Source organism: Macadamia integrifolia, chromosome 12, assembly GCF_013358625.1.
Source record: "Macadamia integrifolia cultivar HAES 741 chromosome 12, SCU_Mint_v3, whole genome shotgun sequence".
NCBI lineage: Eukaryota > Viridiplantae > Streptophyta > Magnoliopsida > Proteales > Proteaceae > Macadamia > Macadamia integrifolia.
Genome location: NC_056568.1, coordinates 19870199 through 19893440, shown reverse-complemented (window position 1 = coordinate 19893440; position 23242 = coordinate 19870199). Strand labels below are relative to the sequence as shown.

Below are 23242 nucleotides of genomic sequence, written 5' to 3'. Positions count from 1 at the left end.
AAGGGGTGAATCTAGCTACATCGTCAATCTTGTGAGTAGAACCATTATACTCTCTTTATATATATATATATATATATATATTTATATTTCTAAACCTCAAAGAAATTCATAGGGCTTTGCAGCCTTGTAGTTTCCATATCGCATGTGATTTTTCTACTCTTTATCCTTTTTTTATTTGCATGAGAATATGTCTTTGGTATATGTATGTGTGTTCATCTTTTCTTCCAAGACCTTGTGGATATATATGTTGCATATTACGTATTAAGTTTTAGGGGCTGATTAGTACTCACCCTTAATCAATGCTATGCTATTTTAAATTCGACTCTAAGGGACTGTCGACTGCTATTCTTGATTAGTTCTATGTTATATAAATATTCCATTTTAGGTATTGTTTTAATGATGATTTAGAGACTATTAATACTACTAATTAATCATTTCCATTCCATTCAAAATGATAAATGATAGAAGTGTTTTATTGATGATTTTAAGGGTTGTTAGCACTATGAGTTAATCAAATTTGATTCTTTCTAAATGTTCAATGTTAGGTATTATTTCGATTAATGGTTTTAAGGGTTGTTAGCATTCCTATTTGAATTAAGCATATATCATCTTGATTTTGATGATTAGGGTCTGTTTAGTGTTCCATTTAGTAAATCTTACCATATTCTAATTTAAGATTTGTAGGGGCTGTTTTGGTACTTTCACTTAATTAAATCAATCATATCTCGGTTTTATAATGATAGTGATTGATTTGTTCTTTGTCAATTAAATAGACATTACCTTGATTTCATGGTTTTAGGGGTTAAATTAGGTCTCTCTATTATATTAAATGTATCATATCATGAACTAGTAATTTAGAGGCTAATTTAGCATTGCTTATTGTCTTAGTTCATTCCATTATGAGTATATGAATTAGGGATTGTTTACATAATCATGTGTATTATTGGATGCGTAAGAACTGATTTTTCATAATTTTTAGGGTAATTTACAACACCACCCCTTGTAGAATGCCAATATTAGAGGGACACTCCATCTCTTTCACCAAATTAGGCTTGGATCCTCTGCCATCAGTCTCTGTTAATGAAGAGTTAAAATGACCGTTATACCCTCCCTATTCACTAAAAACTCATGTTTTAACCCAAGATTCATTAATGGTGTTTCCGCCTACTCCTCAACGGCAACTAGCAGCAGAGATTCCTTCACCTCAGTTCTGATTCTGATCATCTCTAAGGACATTGCTGTGATAAAAGCTTCAGATCGAACGGGGAATGGGAAGATCAGTGGTACAGAGATCGGTCGATTAGTCATCTTGTCATCAACAGGGCTACAAGATCAAAAAGGGAATAATGTGATCAAATTACAAACCTTTAAACTCTGCTATATTCATTCTTCCAGTGGAGGTTTTGGTTATATCTTAAACTGTTGCAATAGATTTAAGGGGAGAAAGAGCCCCTATAAAGCATGCAAGTGAAAACCAAATCTTTGGTCAGTTGGTGGGTTTCACAAGTATATGATTTTCTAAATAAAAATGTTCTTGGTCTGCATATGGGAGATGGTATTGCATCCTTCCATTATTTTTGTTGCGTCAAAGTGATAAGATCAAGTCTATGCCAAATGTCTCTAAAATGCCCCCATGGAATCTCGAACTGTGAATCTTCTTTTGTGTGTTGTGCAGTCAAAGAAAAGAGGGCTCTCCTCCTGAAAAGCAGCCGCTTGATCGATGGTTTCTTCCTCAGTGGCCTCTGCCTTCTCAGCCTCCTCAGTAGCAGCAGGAGCAGTAGCTTCTTCTTTGATGAAGGCTGGCTTGAAAAACACCTCTTCCGCCAATGCTGGTGGTGTGTCTCTCTCCATCGTCGTTTTCTCATTCTTAGCCACAACTACTACTTCCTCTGTTTTCGTCTGGGTGTTCTTCTGCTATGATTAAAGATGAAGATTGAGACATGGGTTTCTTCGCTTCTTCGACGAGATCAAAATTTAATTAGAGAGAGGGAGAATTTGGGTTCTGGGCTTGAGGAGTTGAGGGGTGGAGAGGGTTTTAGTGGAGAGGCTTTGCTTCTATGTTGTATGTAGGGTCAAAGGAAGAAGAGAACCAGTCCATCAAGTTGGACATCTCAATTAGTTATGATGTTGCCATAGCTGTACCGGATTCCGGTGTGGTTGCGGCTCTTGGGTACACAGAGAAGGCAGGGGTTCCCTTCCAACAAGGGCTGATAAGGTCGCACTATGTTGGGAGAAATGTTCATTGAGCCATCCCATAAGATAAGGGACATGGAGATTGGAGACCTATGTGTCCCAACATTCTTCTTCTGATTCCGGCAACAGTGAAGACTGTGAATGAGAGGATGACAAGGGTTTTCTCTTGCAGAGAAGAAATGCAGTGGGTTATTACATGGGTATTTTAGGTACTTCACATATAGTAAGGGCATTTTGGTATTTAAAATAAAATATAGTAGCTGACATCAGTCTATAAGATATGTTTCTTAATGGTGACTGACGGCAGGGGGTCCGAATCTAATTTGGTGAAAGAGAGGGAGTGTCCCTCTAATATTGACATTCTCCAGGGGGGTGGCATTGTAAATTACCTTAATTTTTATTATTTTATATGTTAGTATAATACTCTTTAAACTCTAATACATGATGTGTGTACATGGACTGAAATGTATGTTTTAAATTATTGAGAAACAAAGAAGCTGTTATTATAGCCCATAGTCTTACATGGCAGGGCTAGAGCCTAGAGGGGAGAAAGTGAGGCTGATAGCCTCTGAAAACGTTATGGATGTTATTTCAAAATTTCTTTAGCTTCCATTTTATTTTCCTTCTAATAACAATGAAAATAAATAAATAGAAGAAAGAATACTACCCAACACGTACATACAAGGATTTAGTTACCCCATAAGGGATTGTCCATATCGGTCAATATCATCCCTATTTTTCATATTAAAAAAAAATAATAATAAGATACCCGATCCCAAATTGGCCAGGTATCGGGATCATCTCAACTGATACAAATACGATACAACCAATATCTAAAACCATGAATACATGCCTAGACAGCGAGTGCAAAAAGACTGTTCTACCCCCGTGATGAAGATGCTCCCGCCAACCCTCACATTGGCCTGCGCAAACAGGGTAGTGTTCTCTTGCCCAAAACAATAAAGGGTGAGAGAATGCTAATTGATAGTTTACAACCACACCAGTGCCTGCAGCCAATGGGAAGACACACATCAACATCTTTAAGATAGGGCAACGCGGACTTTTCACACCCGCTGTGTCTTGACATAGGTATCTGCTATCGGGTAGTGTTTTTTCTTTCAAAACAATAATTATGGCCCTACAGCTGTAAACTAATAATCCATATTAGGTTAAGGGAAAAAGATCCATAGCTGGTCATGCACCCCTATGCTGAGACATGGGTTGGCAAAAAGACCACCTTGCCCCTTGATTGGATGCTTGTGCACCTCTTCTGGTTGGCCCCTACATTGACGTAGTAACCACACAACCAGATAGCAATCCCCAGCCCTTAGGTTAATTATTGGCAATGCTCCCTATTGCTTCATTTTTTTCGTTTTACCACATGAAATAAAAAATTTATGGAAAAAGGGTTCCCACGGGCCACAGCCAAGGAATTTGTACGCTACACCTACACTAACTTTGTCCCTAAACTTTTGAGGAACACTGCACACTGGCCACGTGGCAAATCTTTTTCCCAAAATTTCTATAGGCATTGATTAACATAAACTGGATTTAATCTTGATTTGCAGAAGATATTTCCTTACTGCTCTTATACTTTTACCACAGCAGAAAAGGCTCTTGTTTCACACTGGACGCACTTTGGGTGCTTATGTATTGGTGAAAACCCCCCCTCCCTCCTCCCATCTCCACCATATTTCAATACAGTGAATTCTAATCATTGTTTATGAATGCAACTACTGACAAGCACTGAAAGAACACCCATCTCCCACCTGAGAATTACTTGATGCTTTCTTCCTCTTCAACCTATAACCCATTTTGAACAACAACACTACATCAAATGGTGAAATATACGTTGCTGTCGCACCCCTTGGGGTTGCCAATCCTCTGAAACAGTCACAATGTTCAAATAGGATTGAAATCTTAAGCAAATCAGAAACAGTCAACAAATTAATGCTCGCCTGAATAGCAAGAACAGGTACAGGTGGAAATCATGCCGTTTGAAAGACAGAAGAAAATGAAAGTACATGCTATGGTCCTCTCTCCGTATTGTAAACGTCGACGTACTTGGACCAATGAGAATGTTGGTGATGAAACTCGGCAGTATAATTTGTTTTTATAATGTAATTATTTACAGATTTCAAAGGAGGTTAAGTTAATTGAATTTAATTTTTCACATAAGCAAAAATTTTCATGTGATGTCATCGAAACATCTTCATAGCTTACAGAGGGTAAAATGCTTTCTACCTTCAAAAACCAGGCAAAAGTGGCTGGCTACTTCTCAACAAGTTGTATGCAGGCAAGTCCTTTACGTTGGTGACATCTTCGAGAGCAAGCTCACGCTCCAACTGCATTCTTGTTGACTTCAGAACCTCCTGCAGAGAATAAGGCCAAAGCATGAAAGATTAGGAAAGGGGCCTTACCTAACCCTGACATAAAAATGGGCAGCATCAAGCTGGTGGCATATTTACATTGAATTCCATGTAAGTTGCACGCTTTGCAAGCCATTGGGCATCCATCATTTCAAATGCAATACAGAAAAGATTATCAAAAGCCATTTCATCTTCTATTAGCAGCTCTAAGAACCGGATTCCTGCCATTGACGTTGGCTTGCCTGCAAGAAAATCAAACTCCTATAAATTATATTTTTCCATTAGTCCTTTCTCCCTCACTTGTCTATATCTATCATTCTTTCCATCTAATACATCATACAGAAAGAATGAAATAATAATAATAACAAAAAAGACAAAAAGGAAGAAAAGGAGTTTAAAACTTGCAATGCAAGTGGATTGGGAGAAAGATTAAACTTGACTATCTGGAAATTCAATTGACATGTAGCTGAATACTTACAAGAACCATTATAAATCTGGTACAGGTTGGGAGAAGTTTTTGTTCAGTAACAAAACCTAACTACAACTTTACATTTAAAATCAACTCAATAGAGAGGAAAAGGCTGGCAAGGCTGGCAGCTGCAAGTGTCATGTGGCAACCTACCTGGCACCCAAATTTGGAGCATATTTATGCCCCAACCTTCTCTAATCATGGTGTTCAATTTCAAGTTTCAACCTAAACGGACTCTGTCAAATTCCAAAATAAAGCATGACAATTGAAAAAAAATGTCGAAAATAGAAAACAATTTAATGGTTCAAAGGTTTAGGAAAAAGTTCCAATACATGGTGCCCACACAATTGAGACAGCCCATGAAATTTGAAACAAGGCCAATCCAGAAAGTTACATAGTTACCCTATCCATCAAATAGTTCAGACTGGACACAGTGCTCCATGTGGCTCAATTTAGGCCGCAAGCTGCTAAGCCAAACAAACAACTGCTGATACAACTTTTTTTCCATTTCCAAATAGAAAGTTCAAAGGGTCATAAATTATGGTTCATATAGAGTAGCTCCCCATACTTGAAATTAAACAATGGAAACTAATTTTTGTTATCCTTGAGAATAACTAGCTTAGGGCCATTTATACAAAATATGTGACAAATTCTGCTCAAACATTAGTTTTTTCTTTAAATACTCCATCTGTTAGTAAATGTTACTGGGATAACATTCACAAAAACACAGGAGGAGAAACCAAAAAAGAAGAAACAAAAAGGATTATGGGGTTAGTTTTCAACCCTATGGGATTAGCTAAATTGGCCTTATGGGGTTAGCCACATAGATTCTGTTTCACAATTCAGTTTTATTCAAAGCCATACTGTTGTCAACCTCAATACATGCATTCCTTTCTCATTACTTCTACCAAAGTCATTTTACAACTGACCCTTGCTGTTATTGCTTCAATCAGACTTATAGCACTCCTCACCAGTGCATTTTCAGATCTTCATTGCACATAAAGCTAGTCTTACCAGTTACTAAATAATAACAAGAGGGTGGGGGGGAGGGTGGAGATAGGTGATGCAGATAAGTCACTTAATGGGCTTCTTTTATTACAAATAAGCCTTGTGTTGGGTTATGTATCTATTGGGCCTTTGATCCCATGAGTTTTCTTTGTAATGAGCCACTTTAATGGGCCTAAAATATGGGTAGAAAGTAGGGAAACGGGATTTAATTCATTAGTTTAGTTAGAGTCATGTTTTGAGTCTATTTCCTTTGTTATTTCAATTTTAGTCAGTTTAGGTTTCCCTATTAGCGAATGACTTAGTTAGTCACTTACTCCATGTTGGAGTTATATTCCTACTCCTATTATGAGTCCAAGTCCTGCTAGGAGTGCCTAGTCCTATTTGGAAACTAGCTCCTGGTCATGACAGGATTGTTATTCTTCCCTCTTTAAATAGAGGAGCCTATGTATTCATAATTTCATATTTGAATAATGAATGATTTGCAGTTTATTGCTTAGAGCAGCTAGGATGGTTGTGGGTGAGAAGCCCAGGCTAAGATAACCACTTCCTCTCCCACATTCCCTTGTTTCTTCTTGTTTTCAGTATTCAATTCCTTTTCTTTGTTCACTGTTATTGCCATCAGCCTTCAGGAAGAGCTGATTCTGTCCAGCATTACAAGAGCCATAATCGATCAGCAAAGAGTTCCTGTTCTTGAAGAATCTTCTCAATTTTCTCTCTCCTAGGTCGGAAAATCAAGAAAGCTTGTAACTTCACAGCCAGCTATCGGAATCCTCTCAACTTTGGGTGGGTTTTGTACCCTCCCTAGGCCCTACAATCGACCAAATTTGCAGCTCAATTGGAGCCCTACAGACCTAGCCGCACTTCTCTCTCCAGCTCTATAGCAGGTCTTTCTCTCTCCTATCGAGTTGGATTTTGGGCTGGTTTTGCTCCTGTATTGGTATTGTATCATTTGGGGTTTATTTAATGATCATATTTTTTTGTTTCTTGGTCTTATTTGTCTTGTTTGGGGTTTATAAATTGTGGGGGTTAGTTTCTTGTAATCTACTCCTGCATTAATAGGTGCCTAACAGAAGGTTTGCATCAGCGTCTTAGGCTTTCTTGTGCACCATTTTCTATAGTAGTTTGCTAGAACATCTAGGTTTCTCCTTATACCTTCCAATTCACATGACTAGCAGGAGGTACCTGGTTTATCAAACAATCGGGATGACTACGTCTGCCATCCTCATGCATAGGACAAGAAGTAAAGACACAGTCAATGGAGCTTTACCTTAATCAACATAGGGAACTGATCTGTCAATTCTGTCCATCACATAGATTAGGTATCTTTAGATTGACCACATATCACACTTCAGGACATTAACCATGTGACTCGCCATGTTTTTGCTTTTCCCCCGGTATTTTCAGTCTTTCAAACATTTTTTGTCCAAAGGATGACTTTTCTACCATTTCACAATGCTCCATACAGCCATATAGTAAAATCCATTTTGGCAAAACATAAGATTAGATGGAGGTGCAATTATTTAAAACTAATTATTAGAAATGGGACTGCTCTCCACCAATCCCAATCCGCTGATCCTACCCAATCTTTGGCTGTCAGGTATCAGTAAGTATCGAATGGGTATGAGTCGGTCCATCTTGATCCTATTACTTGAGAATCCTTGCAAAGATATAGATCATAAAGGGCATAACCAGTCCATAAGGATCCTGCCACTGCGGGGTCTGGGGAGGGTCATAATGTACGCAGCCTTACCCCTTTTCATAGAGAGGATGTTTCCCACGACCACTAAGTCACAATAGAGAGACCTTACCATTTCCGAGGCCCTCAAGGACAAATTTGTGCATCAAAGTTGCAATGTTATATATACTATGGCCATCAGTGAAGCCATACCTAGGTTATGGGTATCTCATTTATGAAGCTAGAACAGATCTCCTGTCTATTTGAGCAATGAGGGTTGAGTCAACCATTCGAACCGTGACACTCCATGTATTGGATTTCTCTGCCTTGGACTTTGGGTAGTCAAAACTTTGATATCTGCAGTTAAAAAGATAAAAAAAAAAAAATAATAATAACCATACGAAAACCAACAACATGCATTAATGGGAAAACACCTAGCCCCTATCCCATCTTCTTTGATCCACATACTCATTCATTTGGAATGTTTAGGCCCCTAACTTTGGCATTTTTGCCACTTTGTATCGCATATGGTCTTGGGCTATTTGAGAGCCAACAAGTAACAAAAGTGCTGCAGCAAAGTCTGAAAATGTGTGGTATTTTTTTTTAATGCCAAAAAGTTTGTCCCAAGAGCAACTGGTGCAGATTAAATATAGAATTGGGCTTACTTTATTCGAAATAAGCCTTGAATTGGGTTATATATGTGTTGGGCCTTTGATCCCATGTGTTTTCTTTGTTATGGGTCATTTTAATGGGCCTAATATGGGTACAGGATACGGGATTAGTTAGTTAAGTGACTTTACTTCTTTATTTTATTGTTGTTAAGTGTCTTCTTTTAGGATGGATTAGGAACTCTATAAGTCCAGCCTTGTTTTGAGTCTGTTTCCTTTATTATTTCATTCCTAGTCAGTTTAAGTTACCTTATTAGTTAAGGATTGGGCTAGGCCTTTCCCTTTAAATGCATAAGTCTACTTTTGAGTTTTTTATATAAGTTTGTAAAAGGGCCTAGCGTTGTACACCAATTGTGAAGAATGAAAATGATGCAGATAAGTCACTTAATGGGCTTATTTTATTGCAAATAAGCCTTGGGTTGGGTTATGTATGTGTTGGGCCTTTGATCCCATTGGTTTTCTTTGTAATAAGCCACTTTAATGAGCCTAAAATATAGGTAGAAAGTAGGAAAATGGGATTTAATTCATTAGTTTAGTCAGAGTCTTGTTTTGAGTCTATTTCCTTTATTATTTCAGTTTATTTGGGGTTTATTCAAGCTCAGGGACGTAAACCTAGAATGTGGGATGAGATGCCATATGAGTTGCCGACATGTACCTGTCTAAGCAGGAACGAAGAATGTACTTCCTTCCACCAGATTTCCAACAGCCACCCAATTGACAAGAGCATAAAGGAATCATCGGCCTCTATTGTAAAGGAGCAACAAGAGAAGACACCTCCGAGCAGTCAACCAGAGTCAGAAGTTGATGTTAGTGTTGAAGAAATTCCAGCGATTCCTATTGTCAAGGAAGAGCTAGTCATTGATGTTCCCATCAACAAGACTCATGTGGAAGATTTCGAAAGCAACAAGGTTGCCACAATGGACAATGAGGCTGAGACTGAGGAACTTAACACTACAACAACTGTAATGACAGTGAACACCCAAGAGGAAGATCCTAAGGAGCTTGAGATTAAAATTGTTGAGGTAAAGAACACAGTGGGTGAAGGTGTATATGTAGACGACCCCATGAATAAATCTGAAGACCTTGAGATTGAGCATGTGGAGTTCATCATCCCATTAAAGTATTTTAAAGATCTAACTCTTCACATTTTAGACTACATCTTTATTATCAAAGAGCTACCTGAATTTTTCTACAGCTTGAAGAGCGAAGTGCACCAGGATATAATCACCCTCACACTCTACAAAATTCTAGGACGAATTTTTTCTAAGAGAGGGAGAATTGATGCAGATAAGTCACTTAATGGGCTTATTTTATTGCAAAAAAGCCTTGGATTGGATTATGTATGTGTTGGGACTTTGATCCTATGAGTTTTCTTTGTAATAGGCCACTTTAACAGCCCTAAAATATGGGTAGAAAGTAAGAAAACGGGATATAATTCATTAGTTTAGTTAGAGTCTTGTTTTGAGTCTATTTCCTTCGTTATTTCAGTTTGAGTCAGTTTAGGTCTCCCTATTAGTGAATGACTAGTTAGTTACCTACTCCATGTTGGAGTTCTAGTCTAGTCCTATTATGAGTCCAAGTCCCACTAGGAGTGTCTAGTTTTATTTGGAAACTAGCTCCTAGTTATGTTAGGATTGCTATTTTAGCCCTCTTTAAATAAAGGAGCTTATGTAATCAATTTCAAATTAGAATGAATGAATTATAGGGTGCTTACTCTTTAGTTAAAAGCTGTTATTGAGAGGTGAGATGCTTAAACCTTTGAGGGGTGTGACAGCCAAAACCTGAGGGGTGAGATACCCATTCATTTATTATCTTTCGTCCTTCTCAACCCTCCATCTTGTTTTTTTTTTTTCTTAGTGTCCATTACTATTTTCTGTTCTTAATTATTGTTGCTGTAAGATTTCCAAGAGAGAGTTTTCAGATCTGTCAAGCCCTATTAAATCAGAATCGACCAGCAAAGGAATTCCAGTTTTGAAGTCCAATCGATCTCCAATATCTCCTCCATCGGAAGTCTAATCTGCCTGGTCTTGCTAGGGGTTGTTCCACATCATTAATGGATCAATCGATCCATCTTGGAAGAACCATTCAAGGCTACCAGTTGCTGTCCCTGCAGAATTCTGAAAAATTCTCTCTCATAGGTCTGATTTTCAGAAAAGTGAATATCTCAGCAACCGACCGTCGGAAGTCCTTCAAATTTTTAGGTTTTTGTACCCTTCCCAGGGACTACCTACGCCCAAGAATGCAGCTCAATTGGAGCCCTACAGACCTGGCCGCACCTCTCTCTGTCCAGCCATATTGCAGGTCTTTCTCTCTCCTATCGGGTTGGGTTTTGGGCTTGTTTCGCTCCTATATTGGTATTGTACCGTTGGGGGTTTATTTGATGGTCTTATTCCCTTGTTTCCTAGTCCTATTTGTCTTGTTTGGGGTTTATAAATTGTGGGGGTTAGTTTCTTGTAATCTACTCCTACATTAGAAAAGGCTATTTCTACTCTCCTTCTCCATTGGTGAAGAATCCCTTGTGTTTGATCAAAGAAACTCAAAGTAGGTTGGTGTTTGACCCAATCGAACCAACTTGCGGTGTGAAGCCTAGGTGTTATTTTCTATTGTTCTTATTAATCCATCATGGCATTATCATCTTTCATCCATTAACAAGTGAGTTCAAGTCAGTCAATTTTCTGCAATCATCTTCTAGTAAATTCTGTTCTAGTTGGGATTCACACGCAAGGCTTTTTTTTTTTAGATTGAGCAATCCGACCGTTAGAATCCTTCCAAAATTTGATTGAATGTTCCATTCACCAAAAATAGAAATCCTTTTCAATTTGGCCAGATTCTGACCTGCCAATGTGGAATTATTCCTGCTTTCAACTCTGCCCCTGTTTCTTCTTAAGCTACTGTTTTATACCCTGATATATAGTGTTATTGATTCTGATCTGTTCTATGTTATTTACTAATATCAGATTCAAAGGAAGAATCGATTGGTAGTTCAAACCCTAAATTCTGATCTTTGTTTAATGTCTGAAATTACTGTTTTACCCTTATCATTATGCTAGTAGGAATACTCTATATTTTCTCGTTCAGCCATCTGATCAATCTCAGATTTTCAGCAACTGTTCTTATCCCTGATGAATTTTGGATCATTCTAACCATATGATTTGCTATTATTATTCATTATCCTAATCTGGATTTTATCGGTGAAAAGATCTTAGTTTGGTATTGTTTTAATTATTCAATCACAGTACTACATTGGTAACATGATGAGTATTGTCCATTAGTAACATGATGAGCAATGTCCATAGTCCAAGAAAGCTATACGTTTGGTATGGCATTGACTCGTATCATCATAACCACTCAAGCTGCATTCTCATCAAATGGGTAGCAATTCAGATTTGATGCCACATTATAGCTGCAGCATCATACAGTAAAGTTGTCCATTTTGGAGTGTTTTACAGTTTTACCTGATTGCAGATCCAACATTTGTACCAGCATAAAAGATAAATTGATGCCTGCCACGGCAAAGGGATACTCCCACTCAGCTCTTTTTCCTTCTTGTTTGTGTAACAGCTTCTGGAATGATTCCTGCCAATGACCAAATGCAAGCTAAGAATCGTCCTCCCCTAATTGTCCATAACTTCCAATTTTTAAATTCAACATTGGGCCTCATAAGTTACTCAAATGATCTTAGCCTGAGACTTGTGTGGGTTGTGTATATATCTCCAGAACCCACCATTTACAACATTTGTCACAATAATGCCCTATTAGTCAATCAATATTCCAAGCATCACAGCATCAGCATATATCAATTGAAAACCTGGTATAACAAACCAAAAACCTAATGCAGCACCGACAGCATAATAACTTACAACATTATTCGTAAATTTGTTTAGGCTGCTGCTTCAGGAATGCTTTCAATGTCTAGGCATTCCCAGATGCGTACAAGAACACATAAAGAGCTTAGAAACTCTAACCTTCGGCATTTCCATCAGCAGGAAAAAACCAAGCCCCTCCAATATTTAACGATCAAACATTAACTAGAGAAGCAGAAACACGGTCTCCCAATTATATCATTTTGGATTTCATCTGAATAGATAAGGGAAAGATCGACCCCATGGATGATACCCCAAACTTTGCAGCCTCTTTAGCTAGGAAATCCGCAACCAGATTGGATCCCCTAACACGATGGGTATTTCAGTGAAATATCTTGGAAAATATACAAAAGGGAAATTTTTTCAGTGAATAAATAGGAAAATTTACAAAAGCCAAACATACATATACATATATATATATATATATATATAGGGGCAAGCCTGTAGTGTAATGGTTAAGTTGCACTATTGCAACATGTTGGTCACAGGTTCGATGGAAACAGCCTCTCCTACGAAGCAGGGGTCATGCACTGGGTTGCTCTTCTTTTTATATATGGCTTCTGATTCTTTTTTTTTTTTTTTAAATGAATAGCCTAAAATCCTCATCCTATGGGATAAAATCAGTTCCAAACTAGAAATACCAGAAGAACCAGAACTGATTAGCAGAACCAGGACTACCAATATAGAGAAACATAACAATTATATAAGAAAATTGATATCTTGGGACAGATAGGTCAGAAAGTTCTAAATTTCAGGTCAAGTGCTAATCTGTACTGGCAGAAAATGTCTGCAGAAAATATTAGAAAACTGAGAACAAATATGGCTTGTGTAGACGACTAATAGTGCTACAACAACAATAAATCCTTATGCCAACTATATGGGGTCCGCTACATGGATTTTTTCTCTCCAATCAGCTCTATTTGAAGTCATACGTGGCAGAAGGCTAGGTTATGCATGTCTATCCTCACCATCTCTCCTAGGGTTATTTTAGGCCTGCCCCTGGATCTTTTAGATATTTCAATCAGAATCAAATCACTCCTCCGGATTGGATCATCCGAAGGCCTCCAATGAACATGGCCCAATGGTGACAAATGTTGTAGATGGTTGAGATGAGAACGTTTGATTCTAGTTTTGCCATACATCCATCTCAAACATCCTTGTCTCTGCTACACTTAGTTACCCATACAGAATGAAGAATCAAGGCTAGTCTTTCTCTTCCTACTTTATTATCTCATAATTGTCCCTCCACTTAAATTCAATCCCCCATGTTACCTTCTTTTAAGTTCTTTATTTTATTATTTGAGTTTCCGTTTATGCCCCTCCCATCTTCCCTCATCCTCCCTTGCCCATATTTTATAAACCATTCCAAGTTTACCCTTTGGCTTTAGCTTGTGCTTATAATCAGATTTCAACTAAATTACGGCCATGCCACTCCCCTATTAACATTGAGATATTTACAATTCTACCACCAACCCCTTTGCTACCTTCTAACTATTTATTATTTTTCATATTTACAATAATATTTGTCATATTATTGCTTTGGCGGGCCCAAGATCACATCAGTTTCACAATTTGGGGTTACAATTTTCAGAAATCAGGCACTTGCATAAAGTGATGATTGCGATTGCTATTTGCTTGGATTTGTTTAAATCTGGCCTACCTGGTATTTTATTTGCTACCGTGAGGGGGTGATTGGAGATTATTTTATTGGGATCTTGTGATGGCAATTAATCTTTCTTATTGGATTTATTGTGATGCACATCCTTCAAGACTCTAATTGCTAATAATTTTTTCCATATGATGGTGGAATATTTTTTATTGCATCCTATGCATTATTTGTCCATGGGTTAAATGTGAGAGGGAGATTGGAGATTCTTATCTGCTCAAGTCATTAGTCAATTATTATTATTTAATTGTTTGTGTCCTAGCAACAATTTTATCTTTGAAGATGGTCTTCAGCAACAATGCAATTTATCTGGTCTACACCAACCTTAAGTTGAGTGGTCCACAACAACCTTATGCTGAGTGGTTCCCAACAACCTTATGTTGAGTTATTTAGTTTGCACCAACCTAATGATGCAATTTTATTTGAGACCTTTGTCTGGGGCTTAAGAGTGAATTTGATCTTTTCTAACAGATCTTGGTTTGCAGTAACCTATACTGTACTTTTGCTTACCTTCCTTGAGAAGAATCAATAGCCCAGACTTTTATCTGTCTTTTTTTAGCAGATTACTTACTACTTTGCCTTCCTAGGGAAGAGCTTATGATGTCACCATTGCTGTTGCTAATATGGTATTTTGGATTTCGGATTGATGTTCTCCACTGCATATTTTATTCGTTGCTGATGGTTATATTGGGTTTATTCGACACGACGACTTTTATCAACTAATGATGCAGATGATTGGTGCGCCCTAGCTGATAATTCTACCAGAATGAAGTTCTCTCTATGCTCACTACCATACATGACTATTAAATATGTTCAAGACTGGTGCTGCTTTTTATATCTTTTCTTGTTGTTACAAGGTGGAACCCTTGATCTGTATACTCGAGCTTGAGGGGGAGTGTTAAGATATCTATAGTTGTCCTGCAGTACTTTAAGTGTTAGTTGTTAGTCACATTTGGGGGTTTTCCCCTAACGTAATATACTTGTTTTTAGCTTTTTCTTTTAGTTTCTTATTGGTTTATGACTTAGGTTATAAGTTAAGTAGGAGTTCTACTTAGACCATTTGTTGTAACTAAACATTATAAATAAAGGTAGTCTGTCCATAATAGTAACAAGACTGAATATATCGTGGGTTCAGCAAATCCTCTCTCTCTCTCTCTCTCTCTTCTCTCTGGCAGGTATAGGTTCACAGTTCTGGGTTTGTCACAAGACCATTTGAGGGATTAAGTTCTAATCAACTCACTTTCAATCTCTACATTCTCTAACCTATATGTATATATAATAATCAAGAGTAATGGGATCATAATAATCAGAAGTTCCAAACTTAGCCTTATCCCAACTTAATGGGGTCATATAATAATTAGAAGTATCAGACTGTAAAATTTTCATTATTTTTTTTTTCTCACATAAACACCTGTAATTTCTTTAATTTTTTATATAGTATAATTTTTTTTTTTTAAAATTAGATTCTTTTACTACCTTTTGGGTCAAAACTGTTATTCGATTTGTCATGCAAGGACATGCTACGATGCATGATAGTAAGGTGATGCTAAAAAGGCTAATAAGGTAAATGAAAATGATGAACTTTGGCCCTTTCCTTTATGTTGATAAAGGATTTCTTAATAGTATTGAATTCAAACTCATCTTTCTACTCTCACCCTTCTCTCATCTCTCATCTTTGCATCTCTTTTGTTTGGACTTTTTTTTTTTTTTCCCTTTTCCTATTTAGTTTTGAATGGATCCATGTAGCCGACCCCATTAAGTTGGGATAAGGCTGAGATTGTTGTTGTTGTTGTACTGAATTCAAACTCATCATGTGAAGACGAACAACTCAATTAGACCAGAAACCTAACTTTTGTGGTCATTGGTTGGCATGACTTTCCCTTGAAAGAGTTAACGTTATTCCTTCACCACTTCTCATCTCTATGGGACTTGTTGCCCCTTCTCTTCAGTGCTTTATATCTAGGAAGTTTAGTTGAGAATCCATTTCTGAGTAAGGCTACCACCTTAAGATTGTCCAGATTTGAGGAAAACTTAAATGCAGCCCATGTCCAAGATAGGGGAACATACCGGATATTTCTTTGCAAAGAAGACCAGATTTTCCAATGAAATAAATCCACCACCCCTGAGAACCAAGTCCACAATATCAAATCCAACTCCACAAAGACTAATCAAAATACCAATTTCAGTATGAAGCTTCCGTATACCTAAAATCTGTTGAAGGATCTGGACCTTGCCAACCCATCTCCTTCCAAAGCTCTGATTTAAGAGATGGGAGTTCTCTATCAGGATAAGCTAACCTCCATAATTGTTTAAGTGCATCCTGCAACAAAATGCCACTTCTAGTAAATGGTACAGAAAAATAAAACTCAATTTCTAATAAGTATTACTTCTAAAACACATTAGACCATAGATTCAAAGGATTTGAAGGCACAAATCCTGGTAATTTCTCCATATCAGATGTATTAAGAGATGACTGGCTGATAGAGAATGTTCATCAGACTAGTAACTCTTGAATCTGGATTGGCCAGACTAATGTATGCATCTCTACAAACTACTTTCCTTTGAGAAAAATGATCAAATTTTACTATATCTTTTCCAAAATTACAATGGCAGCACAGAAGCCCTATTTGTTTTATATAGTCATGTTGCCTTCTGAAAGAAGTATCATATTATCATGTAATTCAATTTCAACAACTATAAGAATCTAATGGTGAGGAATTAGGACACAAAAGCAGTGATTTCATCAAAACCTAATGCATTTTACAAGGTAGTTTTTATCCTATACATTAAAATATCCATAATGGAAAATAATAAAGTAAACAGATCCTGCAACAATGATTTGATATAGGTTGCTGACCAAAAAAAAAAAATATTTGATATAGCTCCAATTAGAGTAATTTACAAGTTGGGCTTGGATTAAAACATAGAAGCCAAGTTTCGTAATAAGGCTAATCCTGAACCCATGGTTTTAAGTATCGGTACATATTGTACTGTATCGGTCGATAAGTATCTGTATCGGCTCTTACCGATACGATACATGGAAATTTTCAAATCCTTTTGTATCGATATGTATCCTACGATACATACTGATACGCACCGATACACCACTGATACACACCGATATGATACGATAAGCACCGATACGTACCGATACTCTATGGAAAATTAAAAATCAAAGTGAAATGTATGTTTTGATAAGTATCGGTCTGTATCAACTGATACATACAAATACCGCACGATGCGTAACAATATGGTGCGGTATGATCATATAATGGCAAAGATGGATCATTTTTTCAAAAAATAAAAAAATATTTTTTGAGGGGTTTTTGTTCCAAAGTTGCTGCCAACCGTTTCTCTCTAACTAAAGTGGAAATCAAGGTTGGGAACAAGGATTTTACATTTATGGGACAACTACAAACCTTGGATTCTTAGTGTGATACTCTCAATTTAGTGTTTATGCATAATACATGTTGTCTATAGCTTTTTTTAACAATTTTTTTATACAAATGTGTATAAAAAAGTGTCTCCTATCCATTTATATGCGTATCTTCAATATGATAAGATACCCTCTGATACGTATCTTAATTTTTTCCGACCGATACGACGACTGATACCAATACTTTAATTTCAAGCTGAACCAAAAAATCCTACAAGTGACCAAACATGGTTCAAAATCTCGCCGAGATCTCGAAAATTTGGTGTTTTTATATTTTTTACCGAGTCGAGATGACCTACAAAATACAAAAAGGGAATTATCTCAATCGAAATTTCGGTGCCATTTCAGCGAGAAACCGAAATGTACCACCCATGCCTCATAAATGCCCAATCTCGTGAGGGGGAGTCAAAATTTCAACTCTAACTCGATCGTCCACCGAAATTTCGGCTCCTCCTTGCTTGAACATACAAAATCACTCCATTGTCAACTAATTTGCCGCATCATCACATCTATTTCCCTGAAGATCACTCCAAGTTGAAGATCTACACATTTCAAGCTTCGGAAAGGTAAATCATTTTTCCCAAAACCTTTTTTTTTTTTAAATAGTAATATAAATACATGTTGGTTAGGGCTAGATTTTTTATATGATAGACACTAGATGCAGATATATGACCACACGGAGTCGAAATTTTTCTTTTGTTCATAAATATATTTTTTCTGGTTTAAAAAATACATTTTACATCAACAATTTTTTATGGTTAATATAGCTTTGATGGAACTCAATTATATATAAGTTACTCACTATTGGTTGATCTAATACTCTATTGGATCGAAATTTTTTTCCACCCAGTAAATATTTATTTTCATTTTCAAAAAATATGATAAATAGATTAACAATAAAAAAATAAAAAAATTGGGAAAAATATTCTGTTTTGATTTTAAAAATAAAGGAAAAATATGAGATTAATATTAAAGTGTACATATTGCTTGTTATGTTATACCATATTTGATTTTGTTGTATTATGCTATTAAAATATTTTTTTAAATTGATTAAAAAATAACTTTATGTAAGAAAAAAATATAAGTAGCTACCATACTTGTAAGTTAATGACATTCTTTGTTCTAAGCATCAGCATTAGGGTGATATAAAATGGCTGACAGAGGAGGCGACAAGGAAGGCGGGAGAAGAGGGAGAGGAGGTAGGAAACGTGATAGGAGTTGTGATAGTGCAGAGATTGCATGGAAACACGGAGTGCCGATTGATGGCGATAAGAGGAAAACAGAGTGTAATAAAAATAATCTTTTGCACTTGTTGTAACTTGTAATGCAGCTGAATGGTAGGTGTTATATAGGAGTTAGACACCGGAATTGAAGAAGATTGCTATCAAAGTACTCTCACAGACATAATCTACATCTGGTTGTGAGAGAAATTGGAATACATTTTACTCATCCACTAGAAAAGGCGGAATCGATTAGGTACGGAACGTCTCGGTGACTTGGTGTATGTGCACTACAATATGAGACTGAGGATGCAGCACATACGCACAGGTATGGAGAATGATAGGGGCCAGATTGAACTTGTTGACGTTTTCCAAATAGACTCAGATAAAGAGGATCCTCTAGTAGACTAGGTAAGGGATAGAGGCGAGCCATTGATGGATCAGTCGAAAGGTAGGCCGAACCCATATGTAGTGCAAGAAATGGCGGTCAATGTTGATGATTATATGGCTGCAAAGGAAAGGATACATTCATAGACCCCCGGACCATTCGAGCCTGCACCTAGTAGGTATGATTCAGATGGAGATGATTGGTTCACTTCCTCGGGTGGTCATACCCAGACTCAGACTCAAACACATCACACACCAGGTGATGGTGATGGTGATGGTGATGGTGATGGGGGTGGGGGTGGGGGTGGGGGTGGGGGTGGGGATAGATTTGAAAGAGTTCGAGAGCAGTATGAACAGGCTGAGCCCAAGCCCGAGCCCGAGCCCGAGCCCGAGCCCGAGCCCGAGCCCGAGCCAAAACCAATGCCGGTGTGATTCACTAGGGAGAGTCAGTTTGAGTATTCCACAAAAGATACTGATCATGGTGCACATCAATCAAGTGGCAGGAGGAGTTCAGGCTACAATAGAGGGTCTCGTCGCCAATTCGGTGGAGATGGGCAGCGAGATTGTATAAACGTTGATAGTCTATCTACTTCTATTAGCGGAATGAGTTCAAGTAAAGGGGATAGTCATCCTCACAGTGACAGTAGAGGGAGTGGGCATTGGTGTGCCCCATCATTTACTGGAGAGAGCACCTGGTCGGAGTATTATGGATCTTATGGTCAATTCACTAGGATAGGGCATACATCTGGTTCATCCATTCCTAGTATTGACTATGGCCCCCAGACCCAGTCACATGGTGGTGGCTTTGTGGACAGCTTATTCTCCTACCCAGCCCAGCCGTATATGTTGTCGGAAGCATCAGTTGGTAGTAGCTCAATGGTGGGTTCTTCTTTATACTATGGTGGTGACACATACCCTTGGAAATGTGAACTTCAGTATGTAGACGACTTAGTTTTTTTGGCAGTTGTGGAGGACTACGTTCGATTCTTTTCTCAGATTATGACGTGGCATGCATTTGTGGTGCAGTTAAAGGAAAATGCACGTCGACTCGATCGTACTGGGCGTGGAATCTAGCCAGGCCGTCATAGCTCTCTCCAATAGATAGTCATTATGATTAGTGTTGTATAACTAATATGTTTGGGACTTGGGATATTGCCATTTGAGACTTTAAGATTTAAGAGCAAGACGTTCAGTGGATGACTTTAGTTGGGACTTGGGAGTTAGGGAGTTGCATAGTATATTACTCTAGGACACTAAATATTAGTTAATTAATGTTGAGGTATGTTTTGATCATGGCTTAGATGTATTATTTACTTGTTTTACTATCATATTATATCTTGTTCTAGCAATATTTCATAAAATCTCCAGAACAGTTTGACGGTTGCTGCCAACGAGGTTGCAACTCTAAAACACTGTCATGTTCTAATATTTTTGCAAATTTAAAATCTAAACATGTTTATTAACCTTAAAACAATCTCCCCACCAAGTTCCAGGTCATAATATGGCCGTTTGACCACCAAAACAGGCAACCGAGTCAAAAAAAAAAAAATCGCATAGACTTGCCGCAATTTCAATATTTCGGTGGTCACCGAAACGAAACGAGATTTCGAACCTTGAGACTAAGCACATAATAGGACAAAGAACAGGAACAAAATCAGAAGTCCAGAATTAAAAGAGAATTTATTACTTAAGATAAAAAAAAAAATCAAAACAACCCAATATTTCAATGGAGTAGTCTTTCTGTTGGTGGAATAGACCAGCAGAATTGATAGAATTCTGAAAACAGAATACAGATCTGCAAAGAAGTACTAGTATAGGGTTGCCACATATTAGAAAAGTAATAATAAGTAGGGAAAAGGACACACACATCAGCAACATCCTGCGCACTCTCACGTTCTCTCTCATCATTGACGCTATTCCCCTTTTATACTCCAGCTTCAGCGGCAGATAACTAGAAGAATTGATGCAGATGCCTTGGCTTGGCTGGACCGAACCAACCTTATTTGGAGGCCTAAGGCAAGACGTAACCAACCCAAACCGGTTTTCTGGTCTGGCAAGGCTTGGTAGGCTACATAGGAGATTTTATTTCTACATTATTCTTATTTTATTCTTAGTTTTAAAAGGTAAGTAGATACATAGGAGTTTCCTTGGAATTAGTTAGTTTCCATTTTGTTTGGTTTCCATTATTATGCTAGGGAGTTTTTTTCTTTATATTGATGTAATTCGGTGAAGAGATCAGTTGATAATTGAATGAGATAACTGGGTTTCGTTTGAAGAAAGCTGCATGCTTGTGTGTGCAATCTTGCTTCCTACTTCTTCTTCTCCTTCCTGTCTCCCTGTTCACTGTTGCTGGCTGCTGTTAACTTTCTCTACTGGGGCGGTAATACCAAACACCAAAAGGAAGCTTGCTGAACCCTTGTCTTTGACCCGCTGACTCTGAGATTTGGGTCGAAGGTTGCTGCCTTGAAGGCGACTCAAACTATAGAGTATCATGGTTGCTGCCTTGAAGGCAACTCAAACCATAGAGTATCACCTCCAAAGTCTTTCTCTGCTGTGGGTTACAAGACTGATTTCAGGACTTTTCAGGACTGAGCTCTACTCTACCACCAGGTTCTATTTCAGGTTCTTCCTGCAGCCTTCCAGCCTGCAAATCCAAGTGTTCATCCAGTATGTTTGATAGAGCCTCTTCCTGGGAACCTTCACCTGAAATTTCAGGCCAAATAGTGACCTGATGAAGATTTTCTCTCAATCTGAAGGTCTCTCCCGATCTTCCGCCCTGTTTTGATCCAAGGTTGAAGACAACCCCAATCCCTTGCCACCCTCCTTATGACTTCAGTTTTTTCACAAGACTTCCACTGTTCATTATTTGAGTGTTTAATGTGAAAATAAGCCTTCTGAACATTGGAATATTTACCAAACTGCCACTACATCTTGATTATTGAGTTTTCTCATATAGGTGAGCCCATGAGCAAAGCAAAGCGACGCGAACAGGGTTTTTGAACCCCGGTCCCAAATCAAGAACCACCTAAACAGTAGGTGCAAAAAGGCCCTTGACACTCAACAATACTTTATCAGTACCTATAGATTAAGGCCTGATGACAGCATAAACAAATATAGGTAACCTTAGGCCTATCGACAGTACATGGAATAGGTTATTTCAAAAGAATACTCCAACTCCAGAATTAGTAACTAAGGTTGCTTGGATGGAATTGATGCTTCAATCAAAGGTAGGACTCTGAGGCTCGAACACTTCTTCAATAACTCAGTCAAAACTAATGGCTGGATTCTGCGTTATCAATAGGTCTCAGAATCAGAAGGTAAGGGCCAGAAATAGTAACTCACAGTGATTGACAAACCCAATCAGTGAATGTGGCTCAAATCACCATCAAAGGAGGAGTCTAGGTGGGTATTCCACTGTTAAAACATGGCCTGGGATGGTTGGTTTGATCGGAGTTAAAGGAACTTGAAGTTCTCTGCAGAAATCTCCAGTACTAGGGAGCCGCAAGGATTAATATTTGATCATCAGGTCTTCTTCTCAACCGGAACTCGATGGCATGATCTTCAAGGGCTGAATAGCAATCCCAGCAGTAACAGTGGAACTTTGAATGTCATCCAGAAGTTTGGTATATCCCAGAACACTAGAATAGAAACTGAGAATAAACAGAAAACAGAGGAGGGGTAGGGAAGGGCCTCTCACCCACGGTCTCTCACCATAACTGCCTCACACAACAACTAACTCTCTCAGTCCTGGTTACAAAACCAAGTCTTATCTTTGCCAAAATCCAAATATTTGATAGGAGGTCCCTCTTTACTAGTATTATAAAATAAAATAACTCAAACACAAAGAAAGTATATGTGGACTATAATATGAAGTTGAAGGTGAAATATTAGAATTGGAGAGAGCAAAGGATGACATCATTGTTGTCACGGCATCTAGGAGACCCAAGGCGTTGGAGAGGGTCCAAAGTCAAGGCAACCAAGGTGTCCAAGGTGCCTGGACGCCAAGGCGATGCCTTGACAACTATGGATAACATAAATGTCAACCCAATCAACATCAGCCACACACCTGACAAAGAAGATCCAGTTAGAGCATGGATTGATGACAGCAATAAGGTTTTGGTGATGGATTGGTTGAATAAGGGTTGGAAAAAAACCACACCTGATCCGTATATAGAGAACTTAATTAGAGAACTGAATGAGGAACTGATTGTTGATGATGAAACACAAGTACTATCACAAACACAAGCACAAGACCCAGATGAGAACAACAATAGCTCTGAGGATCATC

The 23242-nt window shown here is 38.0% G+C and overlaps 1 protein-coding gene across 5 annotated transcripts in view; it reads right to left on the bottom strand.

The window, feature by feature from the left end:
• Window positions 1–2984: 2984 nt before the first annotated feature.
• LOC122058032 (ELMO domain-containing protein A) overlaps window positions 2985–23242 on the bottom strand; it is a 35400-nt gene continuing 15142 nt past the window's right edge. For 3 of the 5 annotated variants that reach the window (XM_042620423.1, XM_042620424.1, XM_042620422.1), the window contains 5 exons: window positions 16116–16231; window positions 15979–16033; window positions 11838–11958; window positions 4662–4804; window positions 4093–4565 (listed from right to left, as the gene is read on the bottom strand). In XM_042620423.1, the coding sequence (XP_042476357.1) occupies window positions 4440–4565; window positions 4662–4804; window positions 11838–11958; window positions 15979–16033; window positions 16116–16231 (561 nt within the window). In that variant the 3' untranslated portion in view covers window positions 4093–4439. Of the gene's footprint in view, window positions 3117–4092; window positions 4566–4661; window positions 4805–7927; window positions 8072–11837; window positions 11959–15978; window positions 16034–16115; window positions 16232–23242 lie in introns of those variants that run through there. The other 2 variants (XM_042620425.1, XM_042620427.1) reach the window with 2 other exon arrangements.